Source organism: Anarhichas minor, unplaced genomic scaffold (assembly GCF_050575085.1).
Source record: "Anarhichas minor isolate MPS153535 unplaced genomic scaffold, ASM5057508v1 ptg000007l, whole genome shotgun sequence".
NCBI lineage: Eukaryota > Metazoa > Chordata > Actinopteri > Perciformes > Anarhichadidae > Anarhichas > Anarhichas minor.
The window spans coordinates 17,017,707-17,032,323 of record NW_027466453.1 but is presented as its reverse complement, the minus strand read 5'-3'; the positions used below and the strand labels follow the sequence as shown (position 1 = coordinate 17,032,323).

General features: G+C 42.9%; 2 protein-coding genes across 3 annotated transcripts; one reads left to right on the top strand and one right to left on the bottom strand.

The window, feature by feature from the left end:
* Positions 1-138: 138 nt before the first annotated feature.
* On the bottom strand, positions 139-7,283 carry nudt9 (nudix (nucleoside diphosphate linked moiety X)-type motif 9). Of its 2 annotated transcripts, none has more exons than XM_076086264.1 (8): positions 5,442-7,283; positions 3,988-4,239; positions 3,752-3,841; positions 3,100-3,186; positions 2,715-2,826; positions 2,438-2,584; positions 2,258-2,342; positions 139-2,061 (listed from the first exon to the last, which is right to left on the bottom strand). In XM_076086264.1, exons 1-8 carry the CDS (start codon positions 5,537-5,539, stop codon positions 1,916-1,918), a joined length of 1,017 nt encoding a protein of 338 aa, XP_075942379.1. In that variant the 5' UTR covers positions 5,540-7,283; the 3' UTR covers positions 139-1,915. The 2 variants fall into 2 exon arrangements, with proteins under 2 accessions (XP_075942379.1, XP_075942378.1); XM_076086263.1 differs by having other exon boundaries at positions 3,988-4,275; positions 5,442-7,278.
* On the top strand, positions 6,472-14,581 carry mapk3 (mitogen-activated protein kinase 3). Its single transcript, XM_076086256.1, has 9 exons — positions 6,472-6,888; positions 8,199-8,381; positions 9,434-9,623; positions 11,204-11,320; positions 11,463-11,577; positions 11,896-12,024; positions 12,114-12,223; positions 13,093-13,221; positions 14,058-14,581. Exons 1-8 carry the CDS (start codon positions 6,665-6,667, stop codon positions 13,210-13,212), a joined length of 1,188 nt encoding a protein of 395 aa, XP_075942371.1. The 5' UTR covers positions 6,472-6,664; the 3' UTR covers positions 13,213-13,221; positions 14,058-14,581.
* The last annotated feature ends 36 nt before the right edge of the window (positions 14,582-14,617 follow it).

Genomic DNA, 14,617 nt, shown 5'->3' with positions numbered 1-14,617 from the left:
CACGTCAGACATTGATGTATTAGCTCTAAGTGCACTTCATAATGCATAAGGTCTCCTAATGCGACGATGTAGGCTGAGACATGACAGCTGATTACACGTACTATGAGACAACAAATACAGCACACCATGTATAAGAACCACCTTCAAAACACATATTTTATGAGGGAAAATGCAAAAATCAACTCCAGAATTCAACTGAGTCAGGATTAATAAGAATTAATAAGAAAAGAAACACAAGATCAGACACGTCGGTGTCAGTCCTTTTCAGTGCAAGTTCAGTAAGTAGAGACTTCAGTGTGTATTTTTGACATTACAACATAAACAGTCACAATAAATCACAATAACCATAAAGAAATAAAATCAGAACTTTTGAAGGCAAAGGTTAGAGGATTATGTTACTGGTAAATTACATGTACAGCTGGGAACATCTGGATGGGAAGTACTCTCCCTTCCTGCAACATCAAACGCGGTCAGTGCTCTGACTGTAAATGCATCAGTGGCGATGGTAAGTGGCCCGGGTGTACTGGGAGTCCATCAGAGCTGAGTCTTTTTCTGCTAAAGTGTGAACATTTTTTAAGATTATGCTTTTAGTAAAGGGGTTGAACAGCAGAACCTCCCCACGCACAGCTGCTGGTAACATACCTAAATGCAACTGAATATCATATGAGGTTACATTTTGTGGCCTGAGCAGTGATGAGTGCAAATAAAAAGACGTACAGGATCTGTGGCACCTCCTACAACTGTTGTGGACACATTTTGAGGCAGTTTATATTTTAAGAGGTTCTCTTACAGACATATTCATCACCCTTTCCCTTTAGTGTCGAGTTAAAATGCTCACTAGTTTAGCGGACAAAATTTTCACATCACACCAACCAAGAGACAAACATATTTTATTGCGAAGCCTTAGTTGTCTGTTGTGGACTGCCTCTTGATGAAAGAAGTGTCCACGTGTTGGTGTTTTTTTATCATGAATCCAAACAGATACGAGCCATTTAATGCGCAACTCTCCCTCCCTGCCTCATCGCAAAGTACGGCCAGCAGTGAGATGACTCCTTCTGATGTGAACATTTTGGAGAAGGCAGGCTGCCGAGTGTGAAACGGCCTTTGCTTCCACCGTCTGTTACCACTTGAGACCATGTTTGTCCTCTAGCTCCGGTGCACTGCTGGGCTGTGTGGGCAGCTCCAGCACATCTTCTTACTCTATTCACATCTCGAGATCAAAGTCAGTCTGCACTTCTTCATCCTGATCGCCCTCCTAATCATATCACCCTTAAATTAATGTAGTATGCGTTGTGTTCCGCAGCTCATTTTGTTTGTTCTTACAATATCACGCTGGGTTAATGTGATCCTTGTTAACATTGAATAAATTAGCATAATTACTGCCAATAGAAATAATGTGGCGTGCCGCTCAGCAGCATCTTGCGTTTTACAGTCTGGTGTTAAGTTTCTTCCACGCAGTGAGTTTAATTTCTTCTTTAATGAACATGTACATCTCTTATTTTTCCTTCTTTTCTGTGACAAAAATCAAGCAGCAGCTCTAACTGAGCCATGTCCTCTGAGCAATCTGCAGCCAAGCGTTCAACCTGCTCGTTTCCATCATTTCATACATTCTGCTATATTAATCTAAACCTGCAGTCACAATGTTGCTGTGCATTATATATATATATATATATAGTGGGCATACATAGGAACCCAATGAGATACATATTAAGCTTTTGCTAACTATGATTATTGTTTAAATTAGTGAGGTAAGATCCGCATAAGTTTAGGTGTCATGCATCCTAAAAGCATTAGCACTCTCAGCACACAGAGAGCAACAAGGCCCTTCATGTTCCCTCCATGTTCCCTCCATGTTCCCTCCATGTTTCCTTCATGCTTCCTTCATGCTCGTGATGTCACAGTCCGTCCTCCTTGGTTACCAGTGAGCTTTCTTCTCTTTGGCAACCAGCTCCAGGAAATGGGAATGGTTTGCGTACAGCGGGAAGGACGAGTCAACATCTACCCACTGGACTTGTCCTGCGTCATCGCCGGCTTGCAGCGGCAGCTCGCTCACACTGTTGCCTACGGTAACAACAAAGATATGTCATCGGCTGACAAAAAACATGTTTAATGTCGCCACAGAAAAATGATCTCAAGAACACGTTTTTTTTAAAAATGGTTTGCAAATTGCTGGAGCTGTTGTCGCATGAGTTAAATACTGGATTTCTAAAGATTTGTTTTGACAATTAAAAAAATATGTAAATAAAACGATTGATACCTGATTCGTCGTGGAAGTTGACAGCGACCGTCTCCATCCAAGCATTGTCAGTGTTTCTAGGATCATCCACACAGCCTTTATAGACCTGAAGAAGAAACAAACATATTCTAGTTTTCCTCATAAAGGAACTTGTGGAGTAAAATGTGACAGAAAACTATTGAGTGGGTGTCAATGGCGGACCTGAAACCCTGGAGATTTGAAGAGTTTGGAGATGCGCTCACTGAGTTTTGCCCTCTCTGATGACGGGACTGCCAACGAATTCAACGCTTCTTCCGAGAACTCCCGCTGCAGCGTGAGAGAGACCTGCTCCCCTGGATCTACCATCCCCTACAGAACAATCACACCCACACAAATAAACAAGCAAGTCACATCTTGCACACCCAAAACCACTCAAACCCTTGCATGTCTTGGCTGCTAATTCCTTTTTGTTTGAAAGAGAAATGCAGAAACCACCAACCCCAGGAATGGCCCACTCCCCACAGTCTTTCCTCTTGATGGACACAAACTGCAGGATGGGCCGCTTGGAGACGGAGTGAGATATCTTTGCTTGTTTGGCATCTACTTTCCATCTGCCAGACAGTGACAAAACACACATCTGTCCATCAGGCATTCATAAAAAGAAAACTGCAAAGTTCATAGTTCTTTATCAATTGAGCATCTTTCTAACGTGACAGGAAACGTTTCTGTTATGCTGATATCACGTTTAGAAGAACCTTAAATTGCATTGGTGGTAATGAGCAGTCCCACACCGTGAATTCTTCTTTATGTAGCTAACTTGAGAAATGAACTTTGATTTGCAAGTATCTGGATAATACAGAGAGGTACAGTAAAGAAAAGGTTACCTGGTGACAATGGGATCTGCTGCGTGATTGGGTCCCCATCGTCCCAGCAGACCTCTACCAGTCACCCCTGTGCGTCCATGAGGATTCCTACACGAGTGAAAAGCACATTTGTAAATGCAGTAACAAAGAAGAAACAATTATTACAAACACAAAACTCTTTAGTAAAGACTTCAGCTCTCACAGCCCTGCTCTGGCTACTCATCCTGACATGCTAGTTAAACATGTTAAAGTGGAAACAGGCAATTTTTCAACTTCTCTGAAATTATAGGAAACCAATCTCAACAACGATGGTGTCATTATTCTACAGCTATCACATTGTGCAATCAATATTTACTACATAATGATAAGTTAAAGCAAAATACTTGTCTATTGCCACTTTAAGCAAAGTCTTTGACGTTAGCATTTAATGAAATGACTCCCTGTAATGTGAGAGGGCTGTGAGAGGGCCGCTCTGTGCAGCTAAAGCTGTATGTGAAGGTAACAATTAGGAAAATGTTTGCTCACACATAAGCCACCAGATTAACTGATATACAAAGTCTTGTTTCTGTGACTTTCTTTTGGGCTTGAAAATCACTGAATGTAGATGTGAGTTACCTGGTTTATGCTAAGCTAATCAAACTGACTGAGTGTCTCTTGGCATGCGATGACTTACAGCGGTTTTCCTTTTTCCATTTTGTAGCTGCCTTCAAAGCTCGTCCTGTCCACGCCACCGTCCATAGCGTTAAACTTTGGAGAGAAAGAGCTGCGAAACAAGGAAAGTCAATCGGCATGAATAAACTCTAGCTGATCTTTGGAACTACGAGCATGTACAACAGTCAGAATGTCTCACAGTAGAGATCATCTACAATTCATTCAACATACACTACAGTCCTAAGATGTATCGCTCACCCAATATCAGGATCCGCCCATACTGGTTTCTTTTCTACCGACGGGTCGGTGTGGCTGACAGGATTATACTGCGGCCAGTTCTGACTCCAGCCCACCTTGTCATCCGGCACGAGGAAGCGCTTGATTTTGGACCCTGGATACTGGGGGCACCTGGACTTGAGATGAGACGCTGCTGAGGATGGCATTGTCCAGACACTGGTTGTGTAGAGGTTACAGCAACTGGTACTGATGGGTCTGATGGATTGACTGGTCCTGAAAGGGTAAGAAGATGAGCAGCAGATGGCCGGCCTGCCAGGCAAGAAATATGAGACATAAAAATCCAGTAAGTCAGCCCAGATCTGCCTCCCCTGCAGCAGCGCTGTCCTGGGACAGCACCACTCCACATGCACTCTGTGCCCGCCTGGCTCTTCAGCAAATTAATATAATACATAGCCTACACATTCCCCCTCAAGAGCATAAATCTTCTGGTACAAACTAACATTTAAATTCAGCAGTGGGATCATATCATGACATACTGCAATATTTAGGCTGAAGCCCCCCTAAAATATATATATATATATATATATTTTTTTTTTTTGGTGGTCATTAAATTAAACTATTGTTTCTCACATGGACACGTTATTTATAACTCTAACATGCTACATATGTGCGTGCGTTCTGGTTTGTATGTTTTCTCCCCCTTCAAATTACAATCCAACAGTCTATCATCATACTTAACGATATAAAGTTGACACTGTCCGGTCCATTCTCCATCCATTGTGTGCGGTCCCTTTAAGAATTAGGATTTGGGAGTGACGCGTATATGAAAGCTAGTTTATCCGTCTTTCCTTTACAAGCAGGAAAATTATTTCTCTCTTTATTTGAGAAAAGTTCATATTTGTGTTGTCATATTTCACTATGACCCTGAAATTCTGTCTCTTGTGTTATCATATACTGAATGCAAGCAAAACTAGAGAGCAAAATCACACTCTTTCTGATTGAACCAATCTATGAACTGTCTGAAACAATGGATATCCGCGGCCCCAAATGGGCCCCAAATAAAATTGCCGCACACTGTGTGCGCAAACATACCACTCTCCTTGGGGCTAAGCCCCCCCTTTTTTTGAATTCTAGAAACGCCCCTGTGTGTGGTTTGGTTAAGCTTTTATTTGTTAAATTAGCTTGACATGTCATTTCATATCGATATGATATGAAATGAAGCTTGACTACAATGTTGCACGTAAGCAACGTTCATAATATTGTAAATCGATGTAAAAACAGTTAGCTAATGGTGTCCACTGTAGTATTGACTTATCATATATATCGTGTATGGCACTGTTTAATGACTTTGACAGAAATAGCCACTAAAGCACATGACTGTCTACTTTCGATTATCTTAGAGCCGAAACTGTCCTATAATGTCAAAATAGTGCACGCTTCTAGTTAAACCTGTTAATGAACGTTACTGTCCATACCTAACTTCGCGAGTGCAGCCGATAAACGGGAGTCCGAAGAGAGTGAGAGCCAGACGAATCCTGCCGATCCAGTCTCGTCGTCGGACCAAATGGACCATTCCTTGGGACACAATAAATCAATAGTCCTAAATCAACTACCACAACAGGCATGCAGCGCAGAGTAACCAGGAAGTGCACCGCCCGACGCTGTGACGTCTGCAAAAGGGGGTGTGGTTACGGCAGTCGCACTCGTTTCCATGGTGATAAGATTATTATAGTATTTATGTCTCTAACAGAGAAATAAATAAACGGAAAAAATACATGCATTGGAACCGATATTCTATATTATATATCTACAACTTGTTATAGACTTCAAAAAACACCTTTTTGTGCTTGTGCTTTATATTTCATTTAAAAACGAGTACATTCATCTGTAAATGAGTTTAAATGATTAACAATCAGCTGTTTATTAGGTTGAAAGAGGACAGTTCAAAGCTGTGACTCACTGTCAAGAAAAGTGCGAGGATAAACAATACGGAAAAATGACAAGTTTATATTATTATTTGACAATGTAAATCATTTGTAAAAGTTGCTCTACAAGAGTATTGAATTGTAATAACAGGTTTCCTATATATTAACATGAATACATCTCAAATATAAGGCTGCAAAATGCATATACAGTTTCATAATTTACTGTCAAATATAATAATTGTATCCTGTTTTGTATAATGTGCATCGTGACATACAGTGAAGTCCTCTAACATAGCGGTAGTGGTTGGATAACCACAGAAAAATTGATAAAAATGACTATTTGGTCATAAAGTCTATTTCTCTTGTCACAACAGGCAGCATGCAACAAATTTCGACACGCCCACTCGTAGCTGCTGCTGCATGTTTATTTTACAGATTGCGCTTGTTTCGTTCTAACTACGGAGCCGTACGGGCGGGGGCTTTAGCCAACTGATGCGAATCCGCCCAGACAAGTCACCCTCACGAGCATATCTAGCGCAGCTGTATTAACCGTAGTTTGGCACGCGCATTTACGCTCGGTGCTTGAGACCAAAATCCGGGCTCGCGCACGAAATCCATTTACACTCCGGTAGTAGAGGGCCCAGGATCGAGTCACTTTGCTTCCGTCAATCAAACAATCCGTTTGGTTTAAAGCCCCGCACGAACGTTAAAACCGATCTAAGCGGCGGCGGTTCCTCGGTGAAACACATTGACAGAGCGGGAGAGGAAGAAGAATGGCGGATTCATGCAGCACTGCAACGGTCGCGGCCGCAGGCTCCAACAGCGCTACTCCTGCTGCTGCCGCTGCCGGGGCGGCTGTCACGGTGGCGCAGGATGGAGCGCCCGCAGCCGCGGGACCCAAGGCCCCGGCCGAGTCCGTGAAGGGCCAGATGTTTGACGTGGGCCCCCGCTACACCAACCTGTCGTACATCGGGGAGGGAGCGTACGGAATGGTCTGGTGAGTTGTCGTCTCTGTTGGGCCACCGTAGTGTCTAACGTTAAATCAAAAAGTGCTAGCTAACGTAAGCTTGTTTGTTAGCAGATACTGTTAGCCAGCTAGCCCCCCAACTGTTATAGTCAACAAGCGTTTGTCCCGTAGATGTGAGCGTCGATGTACGTGTTTTGAAACTGCTGCCCAACATTCAGACGTTGTTGAGCCCGAGAGCAGCTCATGTTGTGGTTAGCATGTTAGCTCACTAGCTACAGGCGTGGCTATGAGCTTTACAGGAAACAAGATTGGGAGTGATTGCGTAGGACGGAGGTCGCTATATCCGACGAGAGATATTTTTTGCATTCAACCCGCAAATTTGAGTTAGTTATCGCGACAGCCGTTTATCACGCCCAGCGCTAGTCTCTAACCCACATTTATCTCCGTTTGAATTGTAATTGCTCAACATTAAGCCTGCAGCAAAGCTGGTGCAGAGGATATGCGAAGTGGGATTTGTCAGTTGTTGCGAGGCCTTTCCTCGTGTTATCGCTGTCCGTGATCCACAGCCGTGTGTGGTCATAGTTAAGCAACCCTTGTTGCACTTGACATCAATGCCAAGTCATCGCAATGGAGGCTGAACCGTGAACAGGATCCGATGTGAAGGTGGATGTTCTAGCACGAGAACTGGGGCCCACACATCCATCTCAACAAGACACTCTGCGTACACCATCACTGTCAATGTGTCAGCACATTGTCAACACCCACTGATTGGTACAGTGAAAGAAAAAACAAATAGTTTAATCTTAGGATCTACACTTTGTCCTTATGTGCAGTTTTACATATGTTTTGTTCCAGATGTGACATTAACAGATGTTTGCATTCAGTGCTGTTTGTTCATGTCACAGCATTTTACCACAAAGGTGTACATGTGTGTGAACCAGTCCAGTTTCTGCAGTGTGTTGTGCAATAGGAAAACACGCCTTTTACCAGTGTGATGTAACTGGTGTTCCTGTTGAGGCTAAGAGACTAGCTTGGATTTGTTTTTCCTCACAGAGGGGATAGTGAATTCAAGGGTCCCAGAAACACACTATTCACAGCTACTCTACACCTACACCACACTGACACCTACAGAACCGCTCCATATATCGCAGCAAAACAATGTGTCGCATGTGCATCTTGGCAGTGGAGAAAGTCTGCTGCGCCCTTTCAGCCCTAAGTATTAGCCCCGTTTCTGATAGCGTCATTGTGTGTGTGTGTGTGTGTGTGTGTGTGTGTGTGGCTTGAACGAAGTGTAACATGAGACCTGTTCTGTGCTTCTTTTCCGCATCCACCCTACCCAGCTCTGCTATGGACAATGTTTCAAGCCAGCGCGTAGCCATCAAGAAAATCAGCCCCTTTGAGCACCAGACATATTGCCAGCGCACACTGAGGGAAATCAAGATCCTGCTGCGTTTCCACCATGAGAATATCATCGGCATCAACGACATTCTCAGGGCACGGCAACTTGACAACATGAGGGATGTGTATCCTTTACAGCGAGGGTCCTCCTGCATTTGTGTCACTTATTCTCCAAACATAGATTAAATTAAACTCTTATATAGGATTAAATCGATTAAAAAAAAAAAAAAATTTAAAAAAAGAAAACGTGTTCCACACTTGGATTTAAGCAGTTAAAAGCATTATTTTCTTTTCTTTTTTTCATGCTGCACTTACTATAAGTGTAGCACTCAAAAGGTATTAATCTAAACATCTGGTCATAATGCATTCAAGAAACAGTTACGGAACGGTGTACAGTGACTTTTGAAGAGTAACTTTATTGCAACAGCTTTGTTTTTGTTTTCATTTTAAGTGTGTGGGAGAATTGAGGATCCTGCAGTGGCAAACAAATAAATAAGGAGTTATTAATCCGACTTCAGCCTTGGTGCAGAGCTTCCAGATCGGTTTGATCAAGAGTCCAGTGTGACCGTTAATAAGGAGGTAATTATGTTTCTCATGGCTGGACAAGCTACATTTTCACCTAAATATGAAATATAAATGATTATAAAATAGTTTTTAGGTGCCGGGTGTCACTGATAATTATTTTAAATTGCAGTTCGTACATTGAGATTTGTTTATTAGCATTGTCAACGTTAATGCAACTATTTCAAGTGAACGTAATGATAACATATTCTACAATTAAAAGAATAAGAAGTACTGTGATGTCTAGGCATACGTGTTGAAATGAACTCTACTGCTCCAAACATCTCAGCTTTACCCAGACGGGCTGTTTATCTAACGTCTTCTAAAACGGATCATTTGAGTATGTTAACTAGTTTTGATTCAACATGTCTCCACTTTGTTGCTGACTTGTGATGATGTAACCAGGTCCAGGGACGGCACCAACACCACTTTTCACGTTTTATTCAGTTTGTAGCTCAGCTGGTAGCCGCATTGCACACCAGGGTCACGTATATCAACAAGACTAGCCATGTAAGCGGCTCTGTGAGCCTGTCTTAGCGGTCCTTATGTGTCTCCTGGTGTCGGTGGAGACCGTCGGCCCTCTTTGTTGTCCTCCTTGACCCGTGCGTCCGTCCAGCTACATCGTTCAGACCCTGATGGAGACGGACCTGTACAAGCTGCTGAAGACCCAGAGGCTGAGCAACGACCACGTCTGCTATTTCCTCTACCAGATCCTGCGAGGCCTCAAGTACATCCACTCAGCCAACGTGTTGCACCGTGACCTCAAGCCCTCCAACCTGCTCATCAACACCACCTGCGACCTCAAGGTCTGCACACACACACACACACACACACACACACACACACACACACACACACAACCCATCATTTCTGGTAACAATAGGCTACTGTATCGATTTTGTCCCGTCGCAAAAAAAAGGACAAGTTTTGGTGTTTGATTTGTTATTTTGGTTTATGGTGGATGTTACACATGAACCCAAATGAAAACTACTTATGTAAGCTTTGCACAGCATACGTAGCTGTATAATAGTGGAAATCCTGCACTTATATGTTGTAAATGTAGTGTAGATGTGAAACATTCCCTGTGATTCAAAGTCGGTGTACGTGGTAACTGGTACACTTCAGATTTTGAAGTTGGTTAAAGAGGATATTTTTGTAATCTCGCACACATTGTGCATTTAAGCTGACTGCTTATTATTATTTAGCTAAAACAGTTTTACACAAGAACAGTTTCATGATTATTTAACTATTGGTACAAAGTGTAAGTTGCTGCGCTCCACAAGATTGAAAAAGAATCTGAGGAATGTTGGATTGACCGAAGCCCTTCCTTGCTTGTCATGACGCCTCACTGATCATTGAAAATCATTTTGTTGACATATTCGAGTCAAAGGTTGTTACAGAGGGGGATTTGGAAATGTCTTTTTGTTTAATGTTCTATACATCAGGCTATGAATAATATATGAACACTCCCCTCTGTAAACACGAGAGAGAGAGAGAGAGAGAGAGAGAGAGAGAGAGAGAGAGAGAGAGAGAGAGAGAGAGAGAGAGAGAGAGAGAGAGAGAGAGAGAGAGAGAGAGAGAGAGAGAGAGAGAGAGAGAGAGAGAGAGAGAGAGAGAGAGAGAGAGAGAGAGAGAGAGAGAGAGAGAGACTCATTTTGAGAAAACAACCTTTTTAAAAATATGTTTACACTACAGGTGAAGAGGGTAAATAACAATAACCAATATATCTCACCATGAAACTTCCCCAGTTGGTTACTTTAAGACATTTAGTTTTCGGAAATGTTATGCTTAAATATGCAAATGAGACATTATGTAATGCTGACTTTTGGGGAATTTAGGAAAAATCTACAGACGCAAATAGACAAAGTAGTAAAATAAACGCCTAAATGTGTATTTTGGAAGCAAAATGTTTTTGTTTGTGGCATCGTGTGCGTTTCTTCTTTTATCAGCTTCTCGGGTCACTTTGTTCCGTCGGAGATTAATTTAAGTCTTGCTTTTGTTTCCGGAGTGTCTGGTTTGTCTTTTTCAAAAAGCAGCTATAATAAAGACATTGATATGAGCCATGAGGGTTCTCTTTGCCGAGTTGAACGGCTTCAGTGAACACTTGTGAGCTCTCAGCAGCCAAACCATCAATCCCTGGATTAGTTGATCATGTGGGAGGAGTGAAGAACAAAGGCAGCACATGCTGCAGCTGCTTTCTGACACGTTCCACCTCATGAAAAACAGAAAAATAAACCCTTATTACAGCAGCTATATGTTCCATCTGTTACTTTGTACCACTGTGGCAACATTCACATTCCCATTGAATGTAGGTATTGTGATACTTGATTCAGAATACTTGATCTACCCTAAGTGTCTGACCTCTGACCCTTCATGTCATCCTCAGATCTGTGACTTCGGCCTGGCACGGATAGCCGACCCCGAGCACGACCACACAGGGTTCTTGACCGAGTACGTGGCTACGCGTTGGTACCGGGCTCCAGAAATCATGCTCAACTCAAAGGTGTGTGTGTGAGGAACCGATGTGGATTCTGACTTGGAATGACGAGCTTTTCAGTTTGTTGACTGGCTGTACGATATGTGTGTGTGTGTGTGTGTGTGTGTGTGTGTGTGTGTGTGTGTGTGTGTGTGTGTGTGTGTCTCAGGGCTACTCCAAGTCCATTGACATCTGGTCAGTGGGCTGCATCCTGGCTGAGATGTTGTCCAACAGGCCCATCTTCCCCGGGAAACACTACTTGGACCAGCTCAACCACATACTGGGTGAGTCTTCACTCATTTCTACAAAATGTTCTCACTATTTGAAGCACCTAGTACAACTATCGGTTGTTTTTATTTGCAGGACGATCATTCACGTTTGCGTCCACTCTCATTTTCTTCGTTCGCCCAGTTGTGCTGTTTTGAATTGGTTGTAGTTTAAAGCATGTACATATAACCAGAGTTCTTCTCTCAAGTAACTCAACTTTTTGAAAACTGAACTTGCACAGTTTCAAGTAACTAGAGTGAGACGTGGGCTGAAAATGGGGCGAGCACTGGCCATATTGTAAAATAAATGTCCCCCTCTCTCTCCTCTGTGTGTAGGCGTGCTTGGCTCTCCATCTCAGGACGATCTGAACTGCATCATCAACATGAAGGCGAGGAACTACCTGCAGTCCCTGCCTCATAAACCCAGGATCCCGTGGGAGAAACTCTACAATGCCGACTCAAAAGGTAACGGCAGCACTGGGCCTTTTGTATGAGTTATGGTCTCCTGTGTGATTCCACTGTACTAACTGAAGCTCTTGATGAATGTGATGCAGCTCTGGACCTGCTGGGCCGCATGTTGACGTTTAACCCCGTGAAGCGCATCAGCGTTGAGGAGGCCCTGGCTCATCCTTACCTGGAGCAGTACTACGACCCCTCAGATGAGGTACGCAGTGACGGAGCCCGCTTTTCGTGCCGAGCTATCGACCGTTACACTATCGCCGCGGCAAAAGGAAATCAGTAAAAACAACTTGCATGTTGCTTTGAAGAAAGATGACAAGTCGTAAGAAGTGAAAAGCTGCATATTCCATAAAAGCCAGTGAAGGAGAGAATCTAACTTTTGTTTTTCATTATATTATACATTGTACTGTCCTCTACAGAGGAAACGCATACTTACATCCACACTGTTCCTTTTTAATTGTGGGAAGCCAATTAATATTAGATTAATTGTGCAGCCCCGGCCGTCAGTCAGCCAAGTTTCGAGATTTGCACAAACGTCGGAGGCCTTTTGGGCCTTTTCCCTCCAACGCGTTCGTCATTGTTTTCAATCATGAGCCGAGATTTGATTGTGAGCCTTTTCCTGCGCTGTGCCGGGAAGCCTCTTAGCTCTGTGTGGAATGCAATTAGTCTTAAGTTTGCTCCAGGGTTCAGCTGGAGGGAGGTCAAAGAACGAGCATCTCGGTTTACGTCAGCGTGGACTGAATCCTACCGCTGTAGAAATCCAAGCGGTGGATTTCTTCACCAGTTTGTCCAATATTTGTATTCAGATCAGATTTCAAACCTCTTACTTCACTGTTCGGGCTGCATACAGTCTCTCCAGCTTTCCCCACGTTGCAGCATTAGTCTTAAAGCTTAACTTTTATATAAATTGAATCTGCCCCTTATATGTTGAATTAGTGTGTGCCGCATGTTGCAACAATGCTCTTCTCAATTGTACCATCCAGACTTTATGTTTTAAGCTAGATTTGAATGAAATGTCTCTCCAGCTTTAGTGGAAGGTGTGTTTTAATGTGTTTTTAATGCGTTTGTGTGAAGCCGGTAGCAGAGGAGCCCTTCACTTTCTCCATGGAACTGGACGACCTTCCCAAAGAGAAGCTGAAGGAACTGATCTACGAGGAAACCGCTCGTTTCCAGGAAACCTACCAGGGCTCCTGAGACTCACAGGTACGTGAACGAGGCTGCTCACCATCCAATCAAACATGAGCTTCTGCTGCAGACATACTTTAGAAGCTATTCCTGCCCAGGTGTTAAGCTAGTTCTCCTGGTTTAAAGTCTTAACCGGTTTAACTGAGCGGTTAGAGGCTACATTATGTCTTTCTTGCTCTTGCTTGAGCCCGTTCGAAGCGCTCTGAATAGACTTTGTTGTGATCTGAGACCACTAGATGTCAGTGGCGCATTAATGCATTCATTCAAACACACCCAAAACTCTTAAGAGACGATAGTAAATATACATATGTGGCTCCGAGAGTCAAGAGAAACATGGAGCTACCGAGACGAATCCTCAACGACAGACTTATGTCTGACTGCATGCAAAATATTCAACGTCTATGTTTAATATCTAAGGACTGGTCTGAAAGTGAGCAGCTACATGACTCTTATTGTCGTTCCAGTTAGTGTTAGTCAGCAGGATGTCAGAGGTACTTAAGTAATATTTGCTCCATCATAACTTTACTAAATTTGACCATACATCCTGTCGGCTGTGATGACATGTTCATGGCACAATGCAGCGGTGCAGGAAGACAAAAAACGAAATTTTTAAAGATCCACACGGGTGTTTATTTCATCACGGACTCACTTACCATCTTTCAAGTCATTATTTGGACGTTTGAGAGTTTAATCTAGTAGCTTAAAGTTACTGCGAGGAACTTTTCAACACCGTTTGTCTTTAAGTGCAGAGTGTGCGAGTCTGATCCTTTAGGATGTTAGAATCAGGCTTAATATTTATTCATTCAAAGTGGGCCTAAGTGCATTTCTTTGTCTTTTTTTTTTTTTTTTTTTAGCCCTAAAGAGTGACAAAGCCACACAGAGGCTTTGGACAAGAAGACTCCAAACGACATGCTTAAAACAAAAAGAAAAAAAACCGCATCTTCAAGAAACCAACAAAAAGAGAAAAACAAGAAATGAACATTTAACTGCTTATCTTTCCATTTCTACTGCAAGAGAGCTAAGTTTAACTTTGATTTCTGTGGTGGGGTGGGGTGGTTGGGTCTGTCGTACTCATGCTGTTTCAGTTTTGTCCATGTTGGACTCTCCCTCCTCTCACCTCACATTTGTTTTCCTGTTAAACGTCCTGCCTCATCCCGTCCCATCTACAGTAACGCTCTGTTCCCCTCCTGTCCCGCACCCGTTGATCAGTCTGAGCTCTCTCTGTCATATAAACTTCTGTATTAACCGACGCCATAACTCTCTTGTCTTGCTCCATGTAAATTACAACCTGGAAAAAACCGAGGGCTAAAAGAACGGGGATGCTAATCGGGTGTATGTATATACAAATATATAAAAGCTTTGTTTTTCTTTCTCTTTACAGTGTGCTCGTCGCAGTTTTTGTTTGTACACCGTT

Excerpts from the sequence above, each read along its gene's own strand:
- mapk3 (XM_076086256.1), top strand. The coding sequence starts at position 6,665 with ATGGCGGATTCATGCAGCACTGCAACGGTCGCGGCCGCAGGCTCCAAC. Across the intron at positions 8,382-9,433 it reads CTTGACAACATGAGGGATGT|CTACATCGTTCAGACCCTGA; the intron begins GTATCCTTTACA and ends GCGTCCGTCCAG. Across the intron at positions 11,578-11,895 it reads CCAGCTCAACCACATACTGG|GCGTGCTTGGCTCTCCATCT; the intron begins GTGAGTCTTCAC and ends CTCTGTGTGTAG.
- nudt9 (XM_076086263.1), bottom strand. The coding sequence starts at position 5,539 with ATGGTCCATTTGGTCCGACGACGAGACTGGATCGGCAGGATTCGTCTG. Across the intron at positions 3,842-3,987 it reads TGGGCGGATCCTGATATTGG|CTCTTTCTCTCCAAAGTTTA; the intron begins GTGAGCGATACA and ends CTTGTTTCGCAG. Across the intron at positions 2,827-3,099 it reads GCAGATCCCATTGTCACCAG|ATGGAAAGTAGATGCCAAAC; the intron begins GTAACCTTTTCT and ends ACTGTCTGGCAG.